The sequence below is a fragment of the Sphaeramia orbicularis genome, chromosome 22 (genome assembly GCF_902148855.1).
Source record: "Sphaeramia orbicularis chromosome 22, fSphaOr1.1, whole genome shotgun sequence".
Lineage (NCBI taxonomy): Eukaryota > Metazoa > Chordata > Actinopteri > Kurtiformes > Apogonidae > Sphaeramia > Sphaeramia orbicularis.
The window spans coordinates 14,472,607-14,498,912 of record NC_043978.1 but is presented as its reverse complement, the minus strand read 5'-3'; the positions used below and the strand labels follow the sequence as shown (position 1 = coordinate 14,498,912).

Here is a 26,306-nt window from a genome sequence, read left to right as displayed (position 1 = left end):
GATCACCACCAAAATTTAATCATTTCTTCCTTATCCCATTTCCAACAAACCCTGAAAATTTCATCAAAATCTGTCCATAACTTTTTGAGTTATGTTGCACACTAACGGACAGACAAACAGACAAACAAACAAACAAACAAACCCTGGCAAAAACATAACCTCCTTGGCGGAGGTAATTAATAAATCTTGGAAATTTAAACAATTTAAATAATGTAAACAAGGTTAAGTCTAAAAAAAAAAAAAAAAAAAACCTACAAAAACAATCTTTGAAGATGATTATTCCACATTCAAGTCAGACATTCCTTTTTTTTTTTTTTTTGCAGGATAATAACATCATTTTCTGAAAGTATGACACAAATTGGAGATGTTAGAAGAACTCACATGGACCAACTGTGAATTAAATCCGTTCATTTTTACTGATTAGTAAAAGCTCAGGGTGTTCGGTCCGTGACATTGTCTGGGATGAAGTTCGTTGTTACCAAAACAGTCACGTTTTTAAGACGAGGCGTCGCGTTGACAATGATGGAGTGCATCCAAAGTGTAACATGAGTCAAATTAGCTCCTCTGCATCACAACAGTAGAGAACGGTGTCAAATAATAGAAACAAACAAACAAAACAAAACAAAAAAAACGTGCTAGTCAGGAGTTTGAGGAGCGGTTTTAGCTCAGCGAGGTAACAGCTGGCTCTCATTAAACCAGACCTGCAGCGCTGAACCAGAAAACCTTCAGGTCACATCCAAAATAATTACCACGGTGCAGCGCAAACGTGCGACACAGCAGATCTAGACGACCGCCGTATCTGGGGCTAAAAATAATTAGGCGTCATCTGACATGCTTACTGTTAGCAGGAGTTAGCGTGTAGAGCGTGATGCAAAGACTGGGGTAAAAGAGTTGTTTTTGCATGTGCATATATGTGTGTGTGTGTGTGTCCGTTAGCGCAAGCGTGTCGTAGCAGCCGAGCTAATGACCCTCTCATTTGTAAGGTCTGTGGAAATGTTTGGGTTGTAATATCTGAACGAGAACTGTAGCCTCATTCATGACTTTCTCAATGAGCCCAGTTTAATCTGCATGCGTTGGCGTAATCACTCCTGTTTGCGATCACACGCGATTTCGGCTACATCGAAACAAAGTCCCTGTAATTTTCGTCTTATCTGATGGTTACCAAGTTCACGTAATGAATAGCCGTGATTCATTCAACTTAATTAGTCATTTCAATTGTGTTTTTTTTTTTTTTTCGCTTAGATTCTCTGTCGTCTGGTGATGATGAAGATTATGACGAAGACCCAGAAGATGCAGGTAATGGAAATGGTGAATTCTTAATTATTCTTTTCTTATCCACTATCTCGTTTGTTTTATTGAGCAAGTATTTTACTGCATTAAGAAACAGCTAAAAGACATTTGACGAGGGGGCGGTAGAACGCAACGAAGTTAATTAATCAGATAGAAAAAATCATCCAAAGACACCTATTCTCATTATTTTTTAGTTTACCTTCATGTTTAGAAGCTGATGCCAAACACCGGAACACACAAAAAGCTGCCACACAGGCTGGATGTGGACGCTGTTGCATTATAATTAATGTTTAGAAGCTTCTGCGGTTGTTAATTAAGGTAAAATAATTAGCTAGTGGTGCAAAAGTTGACATCTGGAATAAGTTTTAGCTCTAAGTGAAAAGAAAAAATTCTTTACTGCAATCATTTTTGGAAGCAACTAATTAATGCATTGTGTAAAATCACAGTCTGGTCAAAAACTTTAATGTGTAGCCGTTAGCTTTGATTACATCACACATTGGCCAATAAGCCAAAGTTACCTTTTTTTTATTTTAGCTTTTTATTGTTGCAAATGTTGACATGTAGCTTAAGGGGATAAAAATATTCTTTACTGCAATAATTTTTGAAAGCAACTGATAAATGAATCCATTAAAATCACAGCAATTAGCTAACGCTTTAGCCTTAGCCTTATGTAGCCTTTAGCTTTGATTGCATCACACATTCACTGATATGCAGTGACACGTCATTATTCCTGTCATTTTTCTAACTAATAATTAAGCTTTTCATTGATGCAAAAGTTGACAAAATGCATGAAAAAGTTGTATCTTGAAGGGATAAAAATATTATTTACTACATTAATTTTTGGAAGCAACCAATGGATGAATCGTGCAAACAATTTAGCCTTAGCCTTATGTAGCCGTTAGCTTTGATTACATCACACATCGGCCAATAAGCCAAAGTTACCTTTTTTTTTTAAAATTTTAGCTTTTTATTGTTGCAAATGTTGACAACATGCATGAAAAAAGTTGTAGCTTAAGGGGATAAAAATATTCTTTACTGCCATAATTTTTGAAGGCAACTGATAAATGAATCCTGTAAAATCACAGCAATTAGCCAATGCTTTAGCCTTAGCCTTATGTAGCTTTTAGCTTTGATTATATCATATATGCACTGATATGCAGTGACACGTCATTATTTTTGTCATTTTTCTAACTAATAATTAAGCTTTTCATTGATGCAAAAGTTGACAACATGCATGAAAGAAGCTGTAGTTTAAGGGGATAAAAATATTCTTTACTGCATTAATTTTTGGAAACAACTGATGGATGAATCGTGCAAATAATTTAGCCTTAGCCTTATGTAGCCGTTAGCTTTGATTACATCACACATCGGCCAATAAGCCAAAGTTACCTTTTTTTTAATTTTAGCTTTTTATTGTTGCAAATTTTGACAACATGCATGAAACAAGCTGTAGCTTAAGGGGATAAAAATATTCTTTACTGCAATAATTTTTTGAGGCAACTGATGAATGAATCCTGTAAAATCACAGCACTTAGCTAACGCTTTAGCCTTAGCCTTATGTAGCCTTTAGCTTTGATTATATCACATATGCACTGATATGCAATGTCACATCATTATTCCTGTCATTATTCTAAATAATAATTGAGCTTTTTATTGATACAAAAGTTGCCAAATGCATGAAAAGGTTGTATCTTAAAGGGATAAAAATATTATTTACTGTATTAATTTTTGGAAGCAACCAATGGATGAATCGTGCAAACAATTTAGCCTTAGCCTTATGTAGCCATTAGCTTTGATTACATCACACATTGGCTAGTAAGTTTTCGCAAAGTCTCACAATTATTTCTGTCATTTTTCTAACAAATAATTAAGCTTTTTATTGATGCAAAAGTTGACAACATGCATGAAAGAAGTTGTAGCTTAAAGGGATAAAAGTATTATTTCCTGCATTAATTTTTAGAAGCAACCGATGGATGAATCATACAAATAATTTAGCCGTAGACCTATGTAGCTGTTAGTATTGATTACATCACACGTCGGCTAATTAGCTGATGCAATGTCACATCATTATTTCTGTCATATTTCTAGCTAATGTTACCTTTTTTACCTTTATATTGTTGCAAAAGTTGACAACATGCATGAAAAAAGTTATAGTTGTGGCTTAAAAGGATAAAAATATTCTTTTTTTGCATTAATTTCTGATGGATGAATCTGATGGATGAATCATATAAAATTACAGGAATTAGTGAACAATTTAGCCTTAGCATTATGTAGCCATTAGCTTCGATTTCATCACACATTGGCCAATAAGCCAAAGTGACCTCTTTTTATATTTTTTAGCTTTTTATTGTTGCAAAAGTTGACAATAAGCCACAACTTTTTTCATGCATAAGGGGATAAAAAATATTCTTTACGGCAATAATTTTTGGAAGCAACTGATGGATGAATCTTTTAAAATCACAGCAATTAGCAAACACTTTAGCTTTAGCCCTATGTAGCCGTTAGCTTTGACTACATCACACATTCACTGATAATCTTATGCAATGTCACATCATCATTTCTGTCATTTTTCTAACTAATAATTTTGCTTGTTACCGATGTAAAAGTTGACAACATGCATGAAAAAAAGTTGTAGCGTAAAGGGATAAAAATATTACTTACCCTTTTTTTTTTAATCAACTGATGGATGAATCCTGTAAAATCACAGCAATTAGCAAACAATTTAACCTTGGCTTAGGTAGATGTTAGCTTCGATAGCATTTTTTTTTTTTTTTTAGCTTTTTATTGTTGCAAAAGTTGACACTCAGCTACAACTTTTTTCATGCATAAGGGGATAAAAATATTCTTTACTGCAATAATTTTAGGAAGCAACTGATGGATGAATCTTGTAAAATCACCGCAATTAGCTAACACTTTAGCTTTAGCCTTATGTAGCCGTTAGCTTTGACTACATCACACATTCACTGATAATCTTATGTAGTTTCAGAACATTTTTTTGCATCATTTTATGGACACATAACATTGTGAACATAGACCTGAACCCTATATCATAACACTTATACTGTAGGCACTAAGCATGATGGGTAATGTGTTCATTCCCATTGAAACAGAGTCCAGTCTTTATGCTCTTTATCGAACTGGTGGTTGTTTAAGAAATGAGAAGGTTGGGGTTAAATAACTTGTCACAGCTCAAACAGTTCTTACATATTTGCTGAGTTAAATCCAGATGGGAGTTATTTATTTATTTATTTATTTATTTATTTTTGCATCTAATTAATGCGTCAGTGCTTTTTATACGTTGTACCTTTTAATACCTGTGGGTACATTTTATGCAGCCCCGCTTGTTGTGAAGCATTTGTGTCTTTATGTAACTTGCGTTTACAATAATTAATGTACATTTCGGCTCATTTCCCTTGTCACTGCGATAAACGCGTGAAACCGCAGAGCTGCAAAAATGCTCATGGAAAGGTGTTTTTATGGCTAATTACATACCCACTGTTCGGATTTATTGGATGTAATGTGACTTTTATTATCTGTAATGTGAATGATATGCCTTCTATCTGCTCACCGTCTCCATGTACACATTAAAGCCTCTCCCCGGGGCGCCCAGCTAAACGGCGCTATCGCTCAGATCAAACGCCGCCGCTCCTCCGGTGGGTCCCACCCCTCTCGGCGCTCGCCTCTGATGTGAGCTGTTTTGGCGTTCAGACACGTGCGGAGTTCAGGCGCAGGTGAACAAAGAACGATGAGGGATGGCGTCTGCTGGCTGCGTTCACTTCATACGCTCTGTTCTGTCAGCGAGCAGGACTCCACGCTGATAGGAAACGTCTCCAACCGTCGGCGGGCTCTCCACCAATCAGACGCCGCACTGAGACGCCTTTGTAGAACCAGACGACGCAAAGAAAGAAACGACAACAGTAACAGCGAGGGAGGAAGGAATAAACTAACATATCTATAGAAATCAGTATTACACTTAGTTCTTGTCTGAATTTTATGAGTGTTAGCATATTTTAACCCTTTATCAGGCAAGTGACTGTTTTTGGTCATTTCCACAAACATGAAATATGGGACCATCCTGTGCCTCAGTAACATTATACATTGATTCAGACAGATTTTATAGACATTTTGAAGCTGTAAATAGTGAATATGAGTGTTTTTTTGTCAGTTTATGACCTTGTAACAGTTGTTTTATTGCATGTGTTTATGTTTTGGCAAGTGCTGCTCAGATGTTTTAGGGCAAGAGGAGGGATACTATGATTTCTAATAACATAGAAAGGTTGAAATTTTGAATGTCAGAGTATTTCAAGGGTTAATGGTTCATAAAGTTCAGAGAAGATTGATTAGTTTAACTCATACAGACCCAAACGCCCACCGATGACCAAAAGCATCTACTGATCTAAACTGTTTAATACCTGTCGATCCACTAATTCTATCAATACATGTAAATAATTGGTGTAAAATATAGTTTGTCATGTTTTCACGGTCATCAGATATGACCCATTTGAATGTTCAGAGGCTCCGTAGTGATGAATAAATAGATCAGTCCCATTATAGATCAATATAATGAACAAATCTGAATAATAAAGCAACAAAATAATAAGTTACACGGATATAATAAGCCACAAACTGAACAAAATCAAAGAAAAAAATAATGAAAGAGGTAAGAAAATGTAGGGAAAAAAAACAGTATGAACAAAAACAAGTACAGGGTGGGGAAGCTAAATTTACAATATTTTGAGGCAGGGATTGAAAGACAGTGTATGACCAATTAGTTTATTGAAAGTCATGAGAATTTATTTGCCACAAGAAAATGTACATAATAGAAAATGTTTTTCTGCTGTGTCTTCCTTCTTTCTCAATAACTGCCTTCACACGCTTCCTGAAACTTGCACAAGTGTTCCTCAAATATTCGGGTGACAACTTCTCCCATTCTTCTTTAATAGTATCTTTAAGAAAGTCGACATTGCTGTGTGATGTTCTATTGGTAGCATGTTCTAAAACGCCCCAAATAGCAGAATCCAGAGGGTTTAGATCTGGGCTAGAAGGCGGCCATAAACATGATTCCCAAAAATTGCTAAAGTTGGATTTGTTGCTGTTGTCAACAAGTGTTTTGGTGTTCTTGTGTAAGATTTTAACTTCAAATCCGATTTTACTGCATTTCTAACGGTTGTTGTCTACCTCAAGTTCAATTGCCATTTTTCTCATGGATTTGGTTGGATCCTTTAGGATTTTGGATTTGAGAGCTTTAATTAAAGCTTTGGTACGTTTTTTTTTGCTTCCTCCACTTCCAGACTTTCTCGTAATAGTTTTGCTCATAGTCATTCTCTTCTTTCCATTATAAACAGTCTTTATGGACACTCCAACTATTTTTGAAATCTCCTTTGGTGTGACGAGTGCATTCAGCAAATCACACACTCTTTGACGTTTGCTTTCCTGATTACTCATATGGGCAAAAGTTTCTGAAAAGGTATGGATAATAGTGTTAGGTATGATTATGACATCAATATGTTTGGTTTCAAAACAATTGACGTAGTGCCTGCTGAGAAAAAACAACTAAATGTTCATTGTAAATTTTGCTTCCCCACCCTGTAAAATAAGAAATAAAATGAGTAAAAATGAACAAACATAATAAAAAAAATTTCAGTGTTCAGTTAATGATATATTTTACTGGAACAGTCACTTTTTCTTCAGTTTTCTCTGTTTTTGATATAATCATCCTCAACTTTAATCTGAGTTTTAATGAACATCTACATGATTAATAAGTTAAACAAGGGAAAACACTTGATTTTGTCTGAAAAAAATGCAAAATATAGAGGAAAATATTAGAATAAATGGTGATAAATCACTTAAGAAAGGTTAAATATAGAAAACTAGAAGCACTCGGAGAGCGCAGACCTCTGCCAAGGCTGATCAGTGGCCCCCCCCGTGGGCCCCCCCACGCCAAGGAGGTTATGTTTTTGCCAGGGTTTGTTTGTTTGTTTATCTGTCCGTTAGTGTGCAACATAACTCAAAAAGTTATGGACAGATTTGGATGAAATTTTCAGGGTTTGTTGGAAATGGGCCCCCCCGTGGGCCCCCCCACCCCCAATCACCACCAAAATTTAATCATTTCTTCCTTATCCCATTTCCAACAAACCCTGAAAATTTCATCCAAATCTGTCCATAACTTTTTGAGTTATGTTGCACACTAACGGACAGACAAACAGACAGACAGACAAACAAACCCTGGCAAAAACATAACCTCCTTGGCGGAGGTAAAAAATCACTTAAGGAAGGTTAAATAGACAAATTCATTTCACCTCTACTAAAGCAGCACTGGGTCTTCATGGGTTAAATCTGTCCACATCTTCAGTTCACCGCAGGCGTCCGAATAAAACTGAAAAACTGCCAAAAATATGTCAGGAGCGTCAAAGCCTCCGTCACATGTTGAACCCAGTCCCAGTCCACTTTAACTGCTCCACCAAATTGGTGCCAGAGGAGAAATATGGAACTGTTAGGTTGACGGAGCGACAGGCGGGACCCGACCAGAACCACAGATCCACAGCTGGGATCAGGGGTAAACGCCAAAGTGACCGGCGGTGATTACGAAAGCTCAGTTCCATCTATTGACATCCAGCTGCAGGCACTTCACAGCATCAGACCCCAACGTCAAAGTAGTCACAGAAAAATACTGAAGGTTTGAGACAGAAACGACGTGAGTTCTGCAGCGTTAAAGGAAAAAAAAAAAAACAGAGGGGGAAGTTAGTTTGTGTTTGGTGTTTGAGAATAAAGATGATCTGTTCAGTATCAGAGTCAGATGTAAAAAGGAATAACCCAGAGGAGGAAGATTTATTTGGCTTTTGCACTTAGAGGACAGAAGCAAAAGTGGTATTTTGACTAAACTGCACATTTTTGTGTCCCATTGAATGGTTCTGTTTTTAGATATTTCAACTGTAGAATCAACCGAGTTATTTAATTCACAGATTAAAAAAAAAAAAAAAAAAAAAAATCTTCTGGATTATTTATTTTTGTACAGTTCAGGTTCATTTGTGACGATTCAGCTAAATAGAATAGAACAGAATCAAGCAGAACAGAATAGAACCACATAGAAAAGAAGAGACAAGATAGAATAAAACAGAAAAGAACCAAATAGAACAGAACATAATAGAATAGAACCACATAGAACAGAAGGGAACAGAATAGAACCAAATAGAAAAGAAGATAACAGGATGGAATAGAACAGAATAGAACCAAATAGAACACAGTAGAATAGAACCACATAGAACAGAACAGAATAGAATCAAGCAGAACAGAATAGAACCACATAGAACAGAACAGAATAGAATCAAGCAGAACAGAATAGAACCAAATAAAACAGAAGAGAAAATAATAGAACAGAATAGAGCCAAATAGAGCAGAACAGAATAGAACTAAATAGAACAGAACAAAATAGAATCAAACAGAACAAATTAGAACCACATAGAACAGAACAGAATAGAATCAAGCACACAACAGAACAGAATCAAATAGAACAGAATAGAATCGACAGAATAGAACCAAACAGAATAGAATCAAATAGAACAGAACAGAATAGAACCAAACAGAATAGAACCAAATAGAACAGAATAGAACAAGACAGAATAAAACCAAATAGAACATAACAGAATATAATCAAGCAGAGCAGAATAGAACCACATAGAACAGAACAGAACAGAATAGAATCAAGCAGAACAAAACAGAACCACAGAACGGAACAGAATAGAATCAAGCAGAGCAGAATAGAATCAAATAGAACAGAAGATAACAGAACACATCAGAACAGAATAAAACAGAATAGAATCAAATAGAACAGAACAGAATAGAACCAAATAGAACAGAATAGAACAAGAAAGAATAGAACCAAACAGAGCAGAACAGAATAGAATCATCTGTTCTATGTGGTTCTATTCTGCTCTGCTTGATTCTATTCTGTTATGTTCTATTTGGTTCTATTCTAACAGAATAGGATCAAGTAGAACAGAACAGAATAGAACCAAACAGAATAGAACCACATAGAACAGAACAGAATAGAATCAAGCAGAACAGAATAGAACCACATAGAACAGAATAGAACAAGACAGAATAGAACCAAACAGAGCAGAACAGAATAGAATCAATAAGTTCAGTGTCTAAAATGCGAAGTAAAACTCTTTTTTTCCCCTAATGTCGTCCTAACGCTCTGTCGTCGACATTGCATTACGTGTCTTAACTTTAAACAGATAAAGTAGATAAATAAAACATAGAAGAGTCCTTCAACCACCCACCTCTTTAATACTTATTTTCTAATCCGTTAATGAATGCATCAATCCACATTAACGCCCTTTGTCTCGGGGGCTCTCACTTTAATTTAATCTCCTCATTCTGCCTAAATCGGTGGAGAATTCATAAAAAAAAAAACCTAATCTTACTTTGTCCGTGCATTTGCCTTGAAGACATTTAGCTGATGATTCAATCCAAAGAGATTAGCAGGAGTGGACTAAAGCAGCAGAATCAAGTATAGAGTGAACACACAGAGTTTCCTGTTGATGTCTTTATACTGTAAGTCAGGCCTGGATCGGCTTAACGCCCGCAATGCAAAACCTGAATGTGCCTGAATGCACCGTTTTACTTCCCTTTGAAAACTTGGAGTGTTTTCTAAACGGGCCGATGCGGCGGCGGCGGTGGCAGCTTACTGCAGCCGTCCTGAATGCCAGTAAATAGCCTGAGACTGCCAGGCTTAATCTGTGGATGGACGTCTACCTCATGACATATGAGGCTCCCATTTCCTGGCCAAAAAGAGAGGGATTAGCCCAGAAACGTTAAACCCCTATCGCTGCTTAATGTCCGCTAAGCCACCGCTAATTAGCCGGCTGTAGCAGAGAGGAGCCATGTGACACGCCACACAACCACACGGAGAGTCCCCCCGCCGGCCAACGGAAGGACAGCCACGTTCACACGGCGAGACCAGGGGACGGAGAGGGTCGAGTAGTAATGAGAGGGAAGTTAGTTTGTGTCTGGCAGTTTGAGACTAAATATGATCTGTTCAGTATTAGAGGGAAGTTAGTTTGTGTCTGGCATTTTGACAATTAAGATTTGTTCAGTATTGGAGAGGGAAGTTAGTTTGTGTTTGGTATTTTGAGACTAAATATGATCTGTTCAGTATTAGAGGGAAGTTAGTTTGTGTCTGGCAGTTTGACAATTTAGATGATCTGTTCGAGAGGGAACTTAGTTTGTGTTTGGCAATTCAAGAATTAAGATCTGTTCAGTATTAGGGAGGGAAGTTAGTTTGTGTTTGGAATATTGAGAATAAATATGATCTGTTCAGTATTAGAGAGGGAAGTTAGTTTGTGTTTGGCAATTTTTTAGAATAAGTGTGATCTGTTCAGTATTAGAGAGGGAAGTTAGTTTGTGTTTGGAATTTTGAGACTAAATATGATCTGTTCAGTATTAGAGAGGGAAGTTAGTTTGTGTTTGGCATTTTGAGAATAAAGATGATCTTTTCAGTATTAGAGAGGGAAGTTAGTTTATGTTTGGCATTTTGAGAATTAAGATCTGTTCAGTATTCGAAAGGGAAGTTAGTTTGTGTCTGGCATTTTGAGAATTTAAATGATCTGTTCAGTATTAGAGAGGGAAGTTAGTTTGTGGTTGGAATTTTGAGCATTAAGATGATCTGTTCAATATTAGAGTCCGATGAAAGAAGGAATAAAACAGAGGAGGAGGATTTCTTTGGCTTTTCCAGTTAGAGAACAGAAGCAAAAGTGATATTTAGACTAAACTGCACATTTTTGCGCCCCATTGAATGGTTCTGTTTTTAGATATTTCAACTGTAGATTCAATAAAGTTATTTAATTCACAGACGAAGTCTTCAAGATTATTTATTTCGCGACAGATCAGGGTCATTTGTGACGATTTCTCAGAAGAGAACATAACAGAATAGAATAGAACCAAACCAAATAGAATGAGCCAAACAGAACCAAATTAAATAGAACAGAACCAAATAGAACCAAGCTGAACAGGATAGAATAGAACAGAACCGAATAGAACCAAATCAAATAGAACAGAATAGAATAGAACCAAATTGAATAGAATAGAACAGAACCGAAAAGAACCAAATTGAACAGAATAGAATAGAACAGAACTGAATAGAACCAAACTGAACAGAATAGAATAGAACAGAATTGAATAGAACCAAACTGAACAGAATAGAATAGAACAGTACCGAACGAACCAAGTTTAATAGAACAGAACTAAATAGAACAGAACCAAATAGAATAGAATAGAACCAAACTGAATAGAACAGAACAGAATAGAACTAAATAGAACAGAACCGTATAGAATAGAATAGACACAGACAGAGTGAACCTCCTCCTCCTCTTCCTCCTCTACCTCCTCCTCTTCCTCCACCTCTTCCTCCTCCTCCTCCTCTTCTTCCTGCTCTTCCTCCTCCTTCTCCTCCTCCTTCTCCTCTTCCTCCTCCTCTTCCTCCTCCTCCTCCTCCTCTTCTTCAGCTGTCTCCCATAGCCTTCTGGGAAAACTCAGAGACCATAGATGCCTACCCAGCAGCCCCAGTATTTCCCGTGGAGACGAAACTGCTCACAAATGATAGTATCGACCCGTTTGAAGGATCGACACCAGATTCGTGTTTCATTTTTATAACCGAGCAGACACCGTTTGTTACTTTAGTTTCCTTCCAGCTCCGGTATCGATACCTCAGGTTAAAGTTTACTGGTTTTAGAGTTTCACACACATCATCTGCTCTATATGTGAGTGACTAAACTGTGACGTTGAAGTCTGGGGTTTGAACCACTAATGGATGTTGGCAGCGGTTCAGCTCGGATCACAGGCCCCTTTCAGTCCACTCATTCACATTTTCGCTCAGTCCCACCCCAATTAGTGAGGCAGGGTTCATTCATTCAGTCCATTAGAGATCTGGAAATCATCTCCTCCACCTCTGAAGGCTCATTCTGCGTTAGCAAAACAGTTTTGTTTCTTCATATTGAAGCACAGAGTACATATCCTATTTTACCCGAATGTATCCTTATTTGTTGTAGTATAGTTAGCTTTTTTATATTTCAGTTGTTTTAGATAGACCAGTGTTTTTCAACCTTGGGATCGTGACCCCACATGGGGTCACCTTGAATTGAAATGGGGTCATCTGAAATTTCTAGCAATTGATGAAAAAAGCAAAAAAAAAAACCCCAAAAAAAACAACTTACTTATAGAAATATACGGTGAGTTGACAGAGACAATCTCAATCCATAAAAAACATGACAAACTGAAGCTGAAACTGAAGCACTGTGGTTCTGTTTATCTGTCAAATGTTCATTGTGGTCGGTTTCAGATGCTGCAGCTCTTTCATAATTCGTAGTTTGAGTTATTGTATGTTCAGTATTAATTGGCAGCCTTGTAAATGAGAGACAGAGAGAGAGAATCCAAAAAAATTCACAGAAAATAGGATAAGTTTTGCCCAACTGAAGTCCATGCAAAAGTATTGTCTAAAATTAGAAAAACAAATCTATCAAACAACCTTTTTTTCACACTTGTTTTAGATAAAATCATAGTGTAATATACATGTTAACACTGAAAGGCATTGATGTGCATAATACTTTGATGACTACATGTACTCAGATGGCGAGTACAGTCTGAGAAATAAACTGAGTACGGAACATTTCAATGGAAAATGTGTAGGAACCCTCAAATTACCTCACAGTACGTTAAAGTTTTTACCAAACATGGAAAATCTACCATCAGAGCTGCAGAAAACTGCACTAAAATGAATGAATCAGACAGTTCTGCAATGCATACGCCTGGTTTCCAACCCCTGAAAGTGCAAAGGTTTGTGTGAAAATAATGAAAAAGGCATGAAAACTTCCTTAAAAGCTTGCATACAACAACAGAAAGTGATGTTTTTTTACTTAAATAGTTCATTGTTTCTGAAATGCCACAACTTCATGGCAGCAAAATTTAAAAACCTAAGTGATATGACTATAATTATGCGGTATAATTACAATATTTTCATCATTTTACCAGGCTGAAACTGCAAAACCACCAGACTCCTTTGACAAAAACAACAATCTAACCTCGAAGGTCCATCATCAGATCAGTCATTTAGTGTTTTTGTGCCTTTTTCCTCAGATGTTTTACTATTTTTCACTCCCTCTGTCCTGTCATCACTCTGAATCTGTGTTGAAATTGGCAGAACACCCTGGTTTAGATGCAAAGTTTCCACGTGGAGCTGAATGAATGGAAGGGAATGAACTAAACTCCACTGTCGTATGCATGTGCACATTATTATTATTATTTTTTTAACATATATTTGCTGTTTTTTCATTCATACGAAACCATCAAACACCATGAACATCTTGAACATGGCAGAGAAGAAATAGATAATAATAAAATGTATATACATTTAAAAAAAAGGCTAAATAAATAAATAAATACAAGAAATGAAAATAAATAAAATAAACCTCAAAAAGATTTCACAGTAATTGTGCTGAGAATATTGAATAAAACAATAAATTAAATTACATAATAAATAAAACTTAGGTATAGAGTTTAAATAAAACTGTACATGTACATTCCCACAAAACCAGGGTAGGAGATGTTTTCCCGGAGCATTTTTTTTTTTTTTTTTTTTTTTTTTTACTATATTACTTCAAATCCCCTTCACACCCCGATTACAACCAGTTAATTAAATGCTCTAACACACAGGCGTCAAACATGCGGCCCAGGGGCCAAATCCAGCCCGCCAAAGGTTCCATTCCGGGCTGCGGGGTGAAAGTGCAAAAATTAACCTGAACAGTCTAATCCGGCCCGCGGGATGAATTTGCAAAGTGCTAGTTAGGGCATCAAACTCAAAAATAATATCATCATAACCTATAAATAATGACAACACCAATTTTTTCTCTTTGATTTAGTGCAAAAAACATTAAATTATGAAAATGTTTACATTAACAAACTATCCTTTAACAATAAAATGTGAATAACCTGAACAAATATGAACAACCTGAAATGTGTAAAGAAAATTCAATGCAATTTTAACAATATTCTGCCTGTTACTAAATGTTTTGTGCCTTTGTAGATCTGACCTGTAATGCATATGCATAAATGATAAGTCAAGGCATAATACTGATAAGATTGTACTATATTTCTTAACAAATTGCTTTTTTTTTTTTTTTTACAAGTTATTCACATCCTTTTTGTTTGGATAGTTTGTAAACGTAAATATTGGCATAATTGAATGTCTTCTTTTTTTTTGCACTGAAACAATTTGGAGTTGTCATTATTTATCAGCTATCATGCTATTATTTGACTGATCCCGCCCACTTCAGATTAAATTAGGCTGAATGTGGCCCCCAGAAGAAAATGAGTTTGACACCCCTGCTCGAACACAAAAATAAAAAATTACTTGTATACGGTTATATACGTGAGGGTGCGGTCCATAACTAATATAACTAATGAAACTTTACATACTTTCAACGTCCAACTCCCTGGTTCTATTCCTCTGTTATTCAGCAGATCTTACATGAAATTTTCACAACTTCTAACCTGTATCCACTGGACACACAAATGCTGGGTGCTATTAATTCGTTGCATCCCCCCCCCCCACCCCCCACCCCCCATACGGCCCCCCAGTGCTTGGGGACGTTTGCAAATTCTGAGACTGCCGACAGTTCAGTTCAGGTGAACGTTAGTGCCACTAATGTAGGATATAGGTGGAAAAAAACTGTCCCAACCTGCTGTTATTTCCATTGGTTGATTGCCCCCCCACCCCACCCCCCCCAATCCCATGAGGATGAAATTCATTGAGCAAAAAGTAGGGATGGGTTTACCCCCCCCCATCCCCCCTAACAAATCACACCCAGCGTATATGTCAGTTTGAGGTTAAATTCGTTAACCAGAAGTAACGAGTGGGGCAACCGACAGTTTTCCAACATAAATCAATAGACCGTTTGGCTCCTGTGCTCATTATTAATTAGTTTATTAAAGCGAGTGTTTGTTGCGGTGTGCAGAGCAGTGAGTCTGTGTGAAGTGGAGGGACAGTGTGTATGTGAGGGGGAGGAATGTTAACAGAGCCTAATCTGTGCTGTGCTGTGCTCCTGAGCTATGCAGCCTCCTTGTTTACCCTGGCAGGAGAGCAGAGAGCCGGACGCCGGGCCACGCTACGCTGCTCCGTGGCCGCCATAGCTCCGATCTGTTTGCCTTGAGTCCCTGCAGGCCCTCGGAGGCAGCGTGCCTTCAAAGAGCCCCAGTGTAATCTGTAATGAAATCTGCCTGTGTGCTCGGAGGCGTCAGCGAGGGCAAATTATACAATTACACAATTAGGCACCCCCCCACCCCCTCTACCCTCCCCCTTTTACCCAGATCGGTGTCTGAACGCTGGAGGGACTTGTGCCGTGGCCATCGGCACCAGTCCTGCTCCGGCTAATTGCTGCAGCGCCGGAGTCAAGCTGATAGAGCCGTAGTCTCGCTCCTCTGACCTGCAACACAAAGTCTGAGGCAAAATGATCAGAGGGCCGCAGGGGTTGGCTGGTGTGTGTGGTGTGTGCACAGAGTGATTCTACCAGCGAAATGTAACACACATACAATGAAAACCTAATTCAGAAAAACAACACTTAGACCACAGGTGTCAAACATGCGGCCCGGGGGCCAAATCCGGCCCGCCAAAGGGTCCAAATCCGGCCTGTGGGATGAATTTGTGAAATATAAAAATGACACTGAAGATATTAACAATCAAGAATGTTGAAATCATTTTAGGTCAATTCAATCCATAGTGGATCAGACTAGTAAAATACTATCATAATAACCTGTAAATAATGAAAACTGTAAATTTTCCTTTGTTTTAGTGTAAAAAAAAGTAAATTTAGAAAAAAAAAAGTTAGTTACAGACTATCCTTTTACAAAAAATATGAATACCAGAACAAATATGAACAATCTGAAATGTCTTAAGAGAAGTATGTGGAATTTTATGCAATATTCTGCCTGTTACTAAATCTGTAAGTTGTGATGCACATGTATAGATGATAAACTGAGGCGTAATATTGTTAAAATTGCACTTTTTTTCTTAAGAATTTTCAGGTTCTTTTTTTTTTTTTTAACCTTTATTGAAGCGACACCAAGTGACATTATGTACAGTATTATACAATATTTATATTACATCATCATATGGGGGGGGGGTTAAGATATATGGCATGTAATATAAAAAAGAACCAAAAAAAATGTATTTATTTAGTTAGTTAGTTAGTTAGTTCAGGGGCCACTTTCAGGCAAGTTTGATCCCAAGTGGGCCAGACCAGGGAAATACTAACATAATAATATATAAATAATGTCAACTCCAAACTGAAAAGGATTAAAAAAATACATTATGAAAATGTTTGCATCTACAAACTATGCTTTAAAAGTGTGAATAACAAAAATAAACTGAAATTTCTTAAGAAAAACAGGTGCAATTTTAAAAATGTTCTCTCTCAGTTTACCATTTACACATGTATATTACAACTTACAGATCAGAATGGATCTACAAACACACAAAACATTTAGTAACAGGCAGAATATTAATAAAATTGCACTGACTTCTCTTAAGACTTTTCAGGTTATTCATGTTTTTTGAGAAAAGATAGTTTGTTTTAGTGTACAGGGTGGGGAAGCAAAATGTACAATGAACATTTAGTTGTTTTTTCTCAGCAGGCACTACGTCAATTGTTTTGAAACCAAACATATATTGATGTGATAATCATACCTAACACTATTATCCATACCTTTTCAGAAACTTTTGCCCATATGAGTAATCAGGAAAACAAACGTCAAAGAGTGTGTGATTTGCTGAATGCACTCGTCACACCAAAGGAGATTTCAAAAATAGTTGGAGTGTCCAGAAAGACTGTTTATAATGGAAAGAAGAGAATGACTATGAGCAAAACTATTACGAGAAAGTCTGGAAGATACTATTATAGAAGAATGGGAAAAGTTGTCACCCGAATATTTGAGGAACACAAGTTTCAGGAAGCGTGTGAAGGCAGTTATTGAGAAAGAAGGTGGACACATAGAATAAAAACATTTTCTATTATGTCAATTTTCTTGTGGCAAATAAATTCTCATGACTTTCAATAAACTAATTGGTCATACACTGTCTTTCAATCCCTGCCTCAAAATATTGTAAATTTTGCTTCCCCACCCTGTAAATACAGTAAAATTACATGAAAATCTGTACATTTACAAGGAGAATAATTTGGAGTTGTCATTATTTATAGGTTATTATGATCATATTTTACTGGTCCAACCCACTTGAGATCGAATTGGCCTGAATGTGGAACCTGAACTAAAATGATTATTAATATCTTAGTGTAATTGTTGCATTTCACAAATTCCTCCCACAGGCCGGACTGGACCCTTTGGCGGGCCGGATTTGGTCCCCGGGCTGCATGTTTGACACCTGTGTTTTAAAGGTTATCACCTCATTACCTCGCACCACCCCACCTTTAAGAATCTGAACGAAGCCTTTTAAGAGTAAGCGAGAAAACCCAGCCGTCATATAAGTAGCGCTGAGTCGGTACAGTATATACGTGTGCACTTTACTGACCTCTTCATGACGGTGTTCGGTGATTACTGAGGCCATGCTTCGGAGTCTGTTTTCAAGCATAAACCAAACAAACAGCAGAACAGGAGTACAGCTGTGTATTTTTAGGCCGCCTCCCTCAGTTAACCTCTGCAGCTGATATCTGGACATGATACTGTAGCTGCGCAGCGGAGACAAGACGCTAAAGTATGTATGTTATGGTAAACCACTTTCCACTCAGGGCAGGGTTATCTGCACACCCGGTCCCTGTGGGGTTGAGGTGTATCTGCCCCGGTCTGCCCCCCCGCCCTCCTCTGAAAATCCCACTCGCCTATGCTGAGGAAATACCATCCAGCCAATTAGACACGGGATGGGATTCCTGTGTGTTGCTGAGCGTTCAGGGCAGAGCTGCACAGTAAATCAGAAACACAGAAATAATTGTAATAATAATTAAAAAAAAAAAAAAAAAAAAAAGAAAAACAGCTGTTTCTACCAAAAAAAACTGCTATTTTTACTTTTTTGTGGGATCAAAAGTGTCGGTATCAGCTTCCTAAAGGATCCTCTGAGCCGTTAAATCTGAAAAAAAAACCTTAGCTCTGTACCCCGCAAAATAATTTTTACTTCAGGGAACATTCAGGAGAGTTTTCTTAATGTTTTGGCGCACATTCATTCTGGTTGTTCCTGGAACGTTCCAAAAATAACCTAATGGGAATGCCTGAAGAACATTCCCTGAAGGTTTTTCCATAGTAGCCTCTTAAGAACCTCCAGTGAACGTTTCTTTAGGGTTCTGTGGAAGCTTTCACCAACAAACCTGAGAGCCCTGACGTCCTAAGATCAACAAGACAAGAGTTTCACAGCTTTCTTAAAAAAAAAAAAAAAAAAAAGACATTCATTGCAAAGAAAACCCCCAAAACTTATAAGCATATCTTGAATAAATATTGCATCACAACAGTTTTTTCATGGGAAAAGTAGAAACTAGGGTTAACATGGTTAAGGTTAAGGTAACATTAAGGAAACCTACTAGAAATGTTCCCTGAGGTTTTCACAAAATCCTTCAGGGAACCTTGAAGGAACATGCTTAAAAGTCCTAACTGACAGTGAATGATCCTAGAAACCAAATACCATCATTCAATGTTGTGTAAAAGTTGGAAACTGGAAACATTGGATGGGAATGTTCCAGGAATATTCCCTGTTTGCTAGTTCTAAAAGGTTTTTGAATCATTTTCTTATTTCCTTTGTTTTTATTACAAAAGTACTTGGTTTGCAGAAGAAAAATGCAGGAAAATCAGTTTTTTGCCACTTTTTTTTCTTGCTTAAAAAGCCTATGTGATAGAGTCTTAGAGCTAGACTTTTACAGCTTTAAATTAAAGAAGAAAACTTCAGGTAAAATTAGTGATTCAACAACTCTTTTTCTTACCTAAAACACCTTTGCTATAGAGTCTTAGAGCTAGACTTTTACAGCTTTAAAAACCAGAAGTACAGAAGAAAAGTTCACGTAAAATCGGTGTTTCGCCACTGTTTTTCTTACCAACAAAGAATTTACTATAGAGTCTTAGAGCTAGACTTTTACAGCTTTAAATACAAGAAGAAAAGAAGAAATATTCAGGTAAAAATCAGTGTTTTAACTCTTTGTCTTGCCTAAAACACCTTTGTGATAGTCTTAGAGCTAGACTTTTACAGCTTTAAAAACCAAAAGTGCAGAAGAAAAGTTCACGTAAAATCAGTGTTTCATCACTTTTTTTCTTGCCTAAAAAACCTTTGCTATAGAATCTTAGAGCTAGACTTTTACAGCTTTAAATACAAGAAGAAAAGAAGAAATGTTCAGGTGAAAATCAGTGTTTTAACAACTCTTTTTCTTGCCTAAAACTACTTTGCGATAGAGACTTAGAGCTAGACTTTAGCAGCTTTTAAAACCAAAACTACAGAAGAAAAGTTCAGGTAAAATCAGTATTTCATCACTTTTCTTCTTGCCTAAAACACCTTTGCAACAGAGTCTTAGAGCTAGACTTTAGCAGCTTTTAAAACCAAAACTACAGAAGAAAAGTTCATGTAAAATCAGTTTCATCACTTTTCTTCTTGCCTAAAACACCTTTGCAATAGAGTCTTCCAGCTACACTTTTGCAGCTTTAAATACAAGAAATACAGAAGAAAAGTTCAGGCAAAATCAGTGTTTCATCACTTTGTTTCTTGCTTAAAACACATTTGCAATAGATACTTAGAGCCAGACTTTTGCAGCTTTAAAAACCAAAAGCACAGAAGAAAAGTTCACGTAAAATCAGTGTTTCAACAGCTCTTTTTCTTGCTAAAAACACCTTTGCGATAGAGTCTTAGTGCTAGACTTTTGCAGCTTTAAATACAAGAAGAAAAGAAGAAATGTTAAGGTAAAAATCAGTGTTTTAACAACTGGTCTTGCCTAAAACACCTTTGCGATAGAGTCTTAGAGGTAGACTTTTGCAGCTTTAAAAACCAAAAGTACAGAAGAACGTTCAGGTAAAATCAGTGTTTCAACAGCTCTTTTTCTTGCCTCGAACACCTTTGCGATAGAGTTTTAGAGCTAGACTTTAGCATCTTTAAAAACCGAAAGTACAGAAGAAAAGTTCAGGTAAAATCCATGTTTCATCACTTTTGTTTCTTGCTTAAAACACCTTTGCAATAGAGTCTTAGAGCTAGACTTTTGCAGCGTTAAAAACCGAAAGTACAGAAGAAAAGTTCAGGTAAAATCAGTGTTTCAATAACTCTTCTTCTTGCCTGTAAATCCATTGCTTTAAAACCTCAGTGAGACTTTTACAGCTCCTCCTGCTCTGAGTGTCAGACCTCGCGCAGACACATCAGTTTTCACTTAGCGTCAATTGATCAGAACATTAAAAAATCTGCTTTTCTGACTAAGCAGCAGAAGCGCCAGAGCTGGTGCTGAACTCACGCCGGCGTCTATTTTGGGTTAAAAAACGTCATTGTGGCCGGTCGGTCCTCTGCAGCAGGACGGTGTATTCAGAGGAGGAGGAGGAGGAGGAGGAGGAGGACCACACATCGGGACAGAGACTGTTTAAAACCTTGGTGTGTTTCTGTTTGGCTGAGTGTGTATGTGTGTGTGTGTGTGTGTGTGTGTGTGTGTGTGTGTGTGTGTGTGTGTGTGTGTGGCTGATTACGATGCCAAGAAAACAATGTGTTCAGACTCCTCAGAGGGTTGTCCCACGCTGAGCGGCGTGTCGCTCCAAATACGCCAAGACAGAAGAGAGACGGAGGGAGAGAAGTAATGAAATCTAACAGATATTTCCCTTTTAAGGCGGAGACGGCTTGTGTGTGTTTGTGTATATGTGTGTGTGTTGCATGTGGAGAGTGTTTGCCTTAGCGAGCTGGGGAGTCTCGCACTCATGCAGGGAGCCATGTTCAAGTGTTACATTAGAGTTACACACATAGGATTTATGGAGTGGAGTAACAGTGTGTTTGTTTGCTTTCTAAGACACGTCTGTCTCTTTCATCACTCTCTCTCTGTCTCTCTCTCTGTCTCTCTCTCTCCCTGTCTGGTTGTAATTACTCGGTCAAACCTCAGCCAAAGTTTGATAGCAGGAGCCAAAGAAATGTGTGTCAGAAGTACATCAGAACAGACACAAACACTACATCAAACACTGGACCGGACTTTAGCGGCCACGCTTCTACAGATCGACACTTGCACCTGAACGCCTCGCATGTGATGCCCGGCTTGGTATTGGAACTGAGGGTCAGTACGTGACCGCCATGTTGGATAAAGACACAGTATTTGTATATTTTCATCAGATGTGTAGCTTTAATGCAGGATGTTTGGTTTTTGGAGGATTTTGTGAAACTGGCAACATTTCAAGAACAGGTCTTAGTGCTTTTGAATATTATCTAATGGTGCAAAATCATATAAATATGCATCTAAAATTCCTTTTTTGGACTTTTATTCTTTGATAAGTAACTAGTCTAAATTGTAGTTCTAATTTTCAGTGTAATAAAATGGTTTGTCATTGGAACTGAGGCTCAGTACGTGACCGCCATGTTGGATAAAGACACAGTATTTGTGTATATTTTCATCAGCTGTGTAGCTTTAATGCAGGATGTTTGGTTTTTGGAGGATTTTGTGGAACTGGCAACATTTCAAGAGCAGGTTTTATTGCTTTTGAATATCATCTGATGGCATAGAATCATATAAATATGCATCTAAAATCCTTTTTTTTTTACTTTTATTATTTGATAACTAGTCTAAACTGCAGTTCTAATTTTCAATGTTTTAAAATAGTTTGTTATTGGAACTGAGGGTCAGTATGTGACAGACATGTTGGATAAAGACACAGCATTTGTACATTTTAACCAAGTATGTTGCTTAAATTGACAATGGGGAGGCGTGCAGGCCGGCCTGTTTCCGTCCTACTTATTCAATACAGGGGTGGGGTGGGAGGGTGGTATAGGGTACAATCGGTACGCACAAAGTGAAAGTGAAACTTAACATGCGTTACTAATTCCTCTATGTCTCCTGCTGTTGTGAAGCTCATTTACCTGTTCTCTACCTCCTGAAACTTTGCAAACTTTCTTTGGAGGGGGCAGGTTGTTTGTTTATGGGGACATTGCCCCCCCCCCCAGAACCGGCACCAAGACTATTATATATTATACATATAATAAGTCTAATGAAACAGTGATGATTTTTTTTTTTTTTTTGTATCAAATGTATGATGTGGTGCAAATGATCAACAGAAACCCTGTATATATTTAGAATACAATCTTAAAAATCAAGAAAGTCACAGTTTGTGGTAAAGATATTAAAATTACATCTAGTTTTGTGTTAAACGGCTCAGTGGACTACGTATCACTGTCACCAAAATGACTTCAGCATATTTCACAATGTTCTTCAGGAAAAATGTCAAAAAGTTTTTAAAGAGGCAAAAATTGCTGTGAATGCGGTCGTGTTGAAGCTACAGAGACGTCTTCAATGACTCTGAACAGAACATGGACAGAGAAACTGACAAAGACGTCACCTCTGCGACATTCAGGTGTGTCGTCTTTGTATTAACACCCTTTCACCACCTGATACGTCGACAGTTTTGCTTTCTTGACTTGTAAAATTCTCTTTTAAACTGACAAACATTATATCATTAGCCTCATAGCATAATTGCCTAACTCATATTTTTGGCCAAATTATAATATCTGTGTAACTTTACTCGCCTAACACTGCTGATTCATTTTATGCAAATATCACAGTTCGGCTGCAAACATGATTTAGGCAGTTATGCTATGAGGCTAACGATATGCGTAATTTATAGAATAATGCAAACAAAATTTTAAAAAATGACCATTATTTGTAAACATTTTATTCCTAAATAATGTCCCAACAACATAAAGGGACAAAATGAGTGAAAATATACTAGAGTAAAACATAATAAACAGAGCACGCAAACTAAAATAAGTCCCAAAAAGACAACAGAAGTGGACTTTAGTTAACAAAAGAATGTTTTTAGTGCTAGTTCTAGTCTGCGTTACCTATACTAAGAATGGTCTGATGTGAACACACACACACACACACACATTAACACACACCAGCGTAGACATTGAGATGGTAATTAGCTCCTCTCTCTCTTTCTGCATTTATAAAGTAAAAAGAGACATCTGATGACCGGTCACCACCTCCCCAGCCTTTGTCCTGGGAAACACACACACACCAACACACACACACACATCAACACACACCAGCCTGTAAAGAGAGTGAGCGCGCCACGCATCAGTGCCCTCAACTGCACACCCACACATGGGGAACAATGGTGGTCTGTGACTCGCTACACCCTCTTTGTCTGCGTCTTCTCAATACAACTCAATAAATCGCACTGACAGGTTTCCAAACTCTCAGCATCGCGCCGTTCAGATGAAGTGTCACATTGTTAACGGAGGATGAGCATTGTCCAGTCCTCATGATGCTCCACACACTCGCTTCGCGTTCTTTTCGCGTCCGTCAAAGTGTGTTTTACAGCGTTACTGTATCTCTGAGGGGGCAGGGGGGTGGGTTTGGGACTGAAATGCAGGACCACACACCAGATCGCACCTGGAAAAGAGAAATTAGTCCCAATTATTTAATCTGAAACATCCCATTATGATACTTAACAACTTAAACATCCATCACAGACCAACATGTATAATATCTGTTGATCCACTAATTACATCAATACATATAGATAATAATATATACATAGTGCATATTATAATATTATAACATTATTAGCTATTTATTATCATTATTATTATTATTATTATTATTATTATTATTATTACTACTACTTTGCTTCTTGTTGTTTCTACTAGTGCTTTCTGTTGCCTGTGTGGTTTTCACTACTGTTACTTATGGTTATTGTTTTGCTATTTTTCTTGAGGTATTTCTTGTATTTCTACATTCGTTGTGCTGCTTCAGGAACCTCAATTTTCTGAGGACTCTGCCCAAAGGATCAGTAAAGTTCTATCTAATCTAGTCTGATCTGATCTAAATTATTAAAATAAAAATGCAGGTAAAATCCATCTTTTCATGGTCATCAGATATGAGGCTGATGATATATCAGAGGCTTCGAATTTACCGTGGAAACACCATCATCTTCTACAACATCGATTCACCAGTAAAACCCATGGAGCTGGATCAATGACAGTGGATGGAGACATCTAGTTTATGGTCAGTTAATGATATCGTTTGTTGAAAAGGTCACTTTTTCCTAATTTTTTCCAGATTTGATCCAATAACCTTTGAATTTACCCTGAGCTTTTATGAACATCTGCTATTGACGTAGTTCTCAAGACTGGTCTAGGTCTCAAGGTCAGTTTTTTGTGATCTTGTCTTGGTTTCGACTCTCTTTGGTCTCGGTCTCATCTTGGTCTCGACTTGGTCTCAACTCTCTTTGGTCTCAGTCTCATCTTGGTCTCGACTTGGTCTCGACTGTCTTTGGTCTCGGTCATGTCTTGGTTTTGACTTGGTCTCGACTCTCTTTGGTCTCGGTCTCATCTTGGTCTCGACTTGGTCTCGACTGTCTTTGGTCTTGGTCTCATCTTGGTCCTGACTTGGTCTCAACTCTTTGGTCTCAGTCTCATCTTGGTCTCGACTTGGTCTCAACTCTCTTTGGTCTCGGCCTCGTCTTGGTTTCGACTTTTTGGTCTCGGTCTCGTCTTGGTTTTGACTTGGTCTCGACTCTCTTTGGTCTCTGTCTCATCTTGGTCTCGACTTGGTCTCGACTGTCTTTGGTCTTGGTCTCATCTTGGTCCTGACTTGGTCTCGACTCTCTTTGGTCTCGGTCATGTCTTGGTTTTGACTTGGTCTCGACTCTTTGGTCTCAGTCTCATCTTGGTCTTGACTTGGTCTCGACTCTCTTTGGTCTCGGTCTCGTTTTGGTCTCGGTCTTGTCTCGGTCTTGTCTCGGTCTCATCTTGGTCTTGACTCTCTTTGGTCTCGGTCTCGACTCTCTTTGGTCTCAGTCTCGTTTTGGTCTCAAGTCTCTTTGGTCTTGGACATAGAGGTCTCGATGGGATTTGTACAAAAACCACATCATCACAGAATAGTATTATTTATTACACAATCTCTTCAAATGCAACCAGTCAGATGCATCTATTTTACAAACGTGGTTCATGGTATAAATTTTCTCAACAGACAATGCCAGCCTTTACAGTCATATAATAGAAAAGATGACATGAATTTGATTTAACTACTCATGACACTTTACAGCCATGCCTTTTGCTCTACAATTGATACGAGTTATCATGTCATGTGGATTCTAGCTCTTGTCTGTTTTTGGTCTTGATCTTGGTCTTGAACTTGGTCTTGACAAGGCTTGGTCTTGGTCTCGCCTTAGAGTGTCACGGTCTTGGTCTTACCTTGGTCTCGATACCCTCCTGTCTCGGCAGTGACTTGGTCTCGGTGTAGCCGGTCTTGACTACAACACTAACATCTGCATGATCAATAAATTCAATGTAGGTAAAAAAAAATGCAAAACATAGAGGATGATATTTTAATAAATGGTGATAAATCACTTGGGAAAGACAAACGAAAATCATGTGGATGTTGTGACTAAAACAGTTGTGGGTCTTTGTAGGTGAAACCATAAGTGGCTCCTGGGTGTAAGTGCAGGTCAGTGCTTCTAAATGGAACAGGTAGTGAATGTTGTTTGGTTTATTGGAGCGGTGAGGGAAGACCTCCAGTGAAAACACAAGCTCACATCTGTTCTGGAGAATTTGGTAACTCATCCAAGATGGAGCAATTTGAAGACGGGGCAGAGGAGCAACATGTCCCGTCTGTGCCATCTTTTAGCTATTACAAAAACATGTCAGAGTGGATTCCTGTAGGGTGTTCCCTCACATTTCTACGATGGAAGAATATGCCAGCAAATGAAAAACAAGAGGCCGATCTGCTGGAGTAAAAAGGGTAAAAAAAAACAAAAAAAAAAACATGTACATGTTGACAGAGAGGGTCAAACACAAGTCACCA

The 26,306-nt window shown here is 37.7% G+C and overlaps 1 protein-coding gene across 6 annotated transcripts in view; it reads left to right on the top strand.

Annotated features, from left to right (window-relative positions):
- fgfr3 (fibroblast growth factor receptor 3) overlaps positions 1-26,306 on the top strand; it is a 205,133-nt gene that overhangs the window by 90,308 nt on the left and 88,519 nt on the right. For 4 of the 6 annotated variants that reach the window (XM_030126738.1, XM_030126737.1, XM_030126735.1 and 1 more), the window contains exon 4: positions 1,243-1,308. In XM_030126738.1, the coding sequence (XP_029982598.1) occupies positions 1,243-1,308 (66 nt within the window). The remainder of the gene's footprint in view (positions 1-1,242; positions 1,309-26,306) is intronic. The other 2 variants (XM_030126739.1, XM_030126740.1) reach the window with 1 other exon arrangement.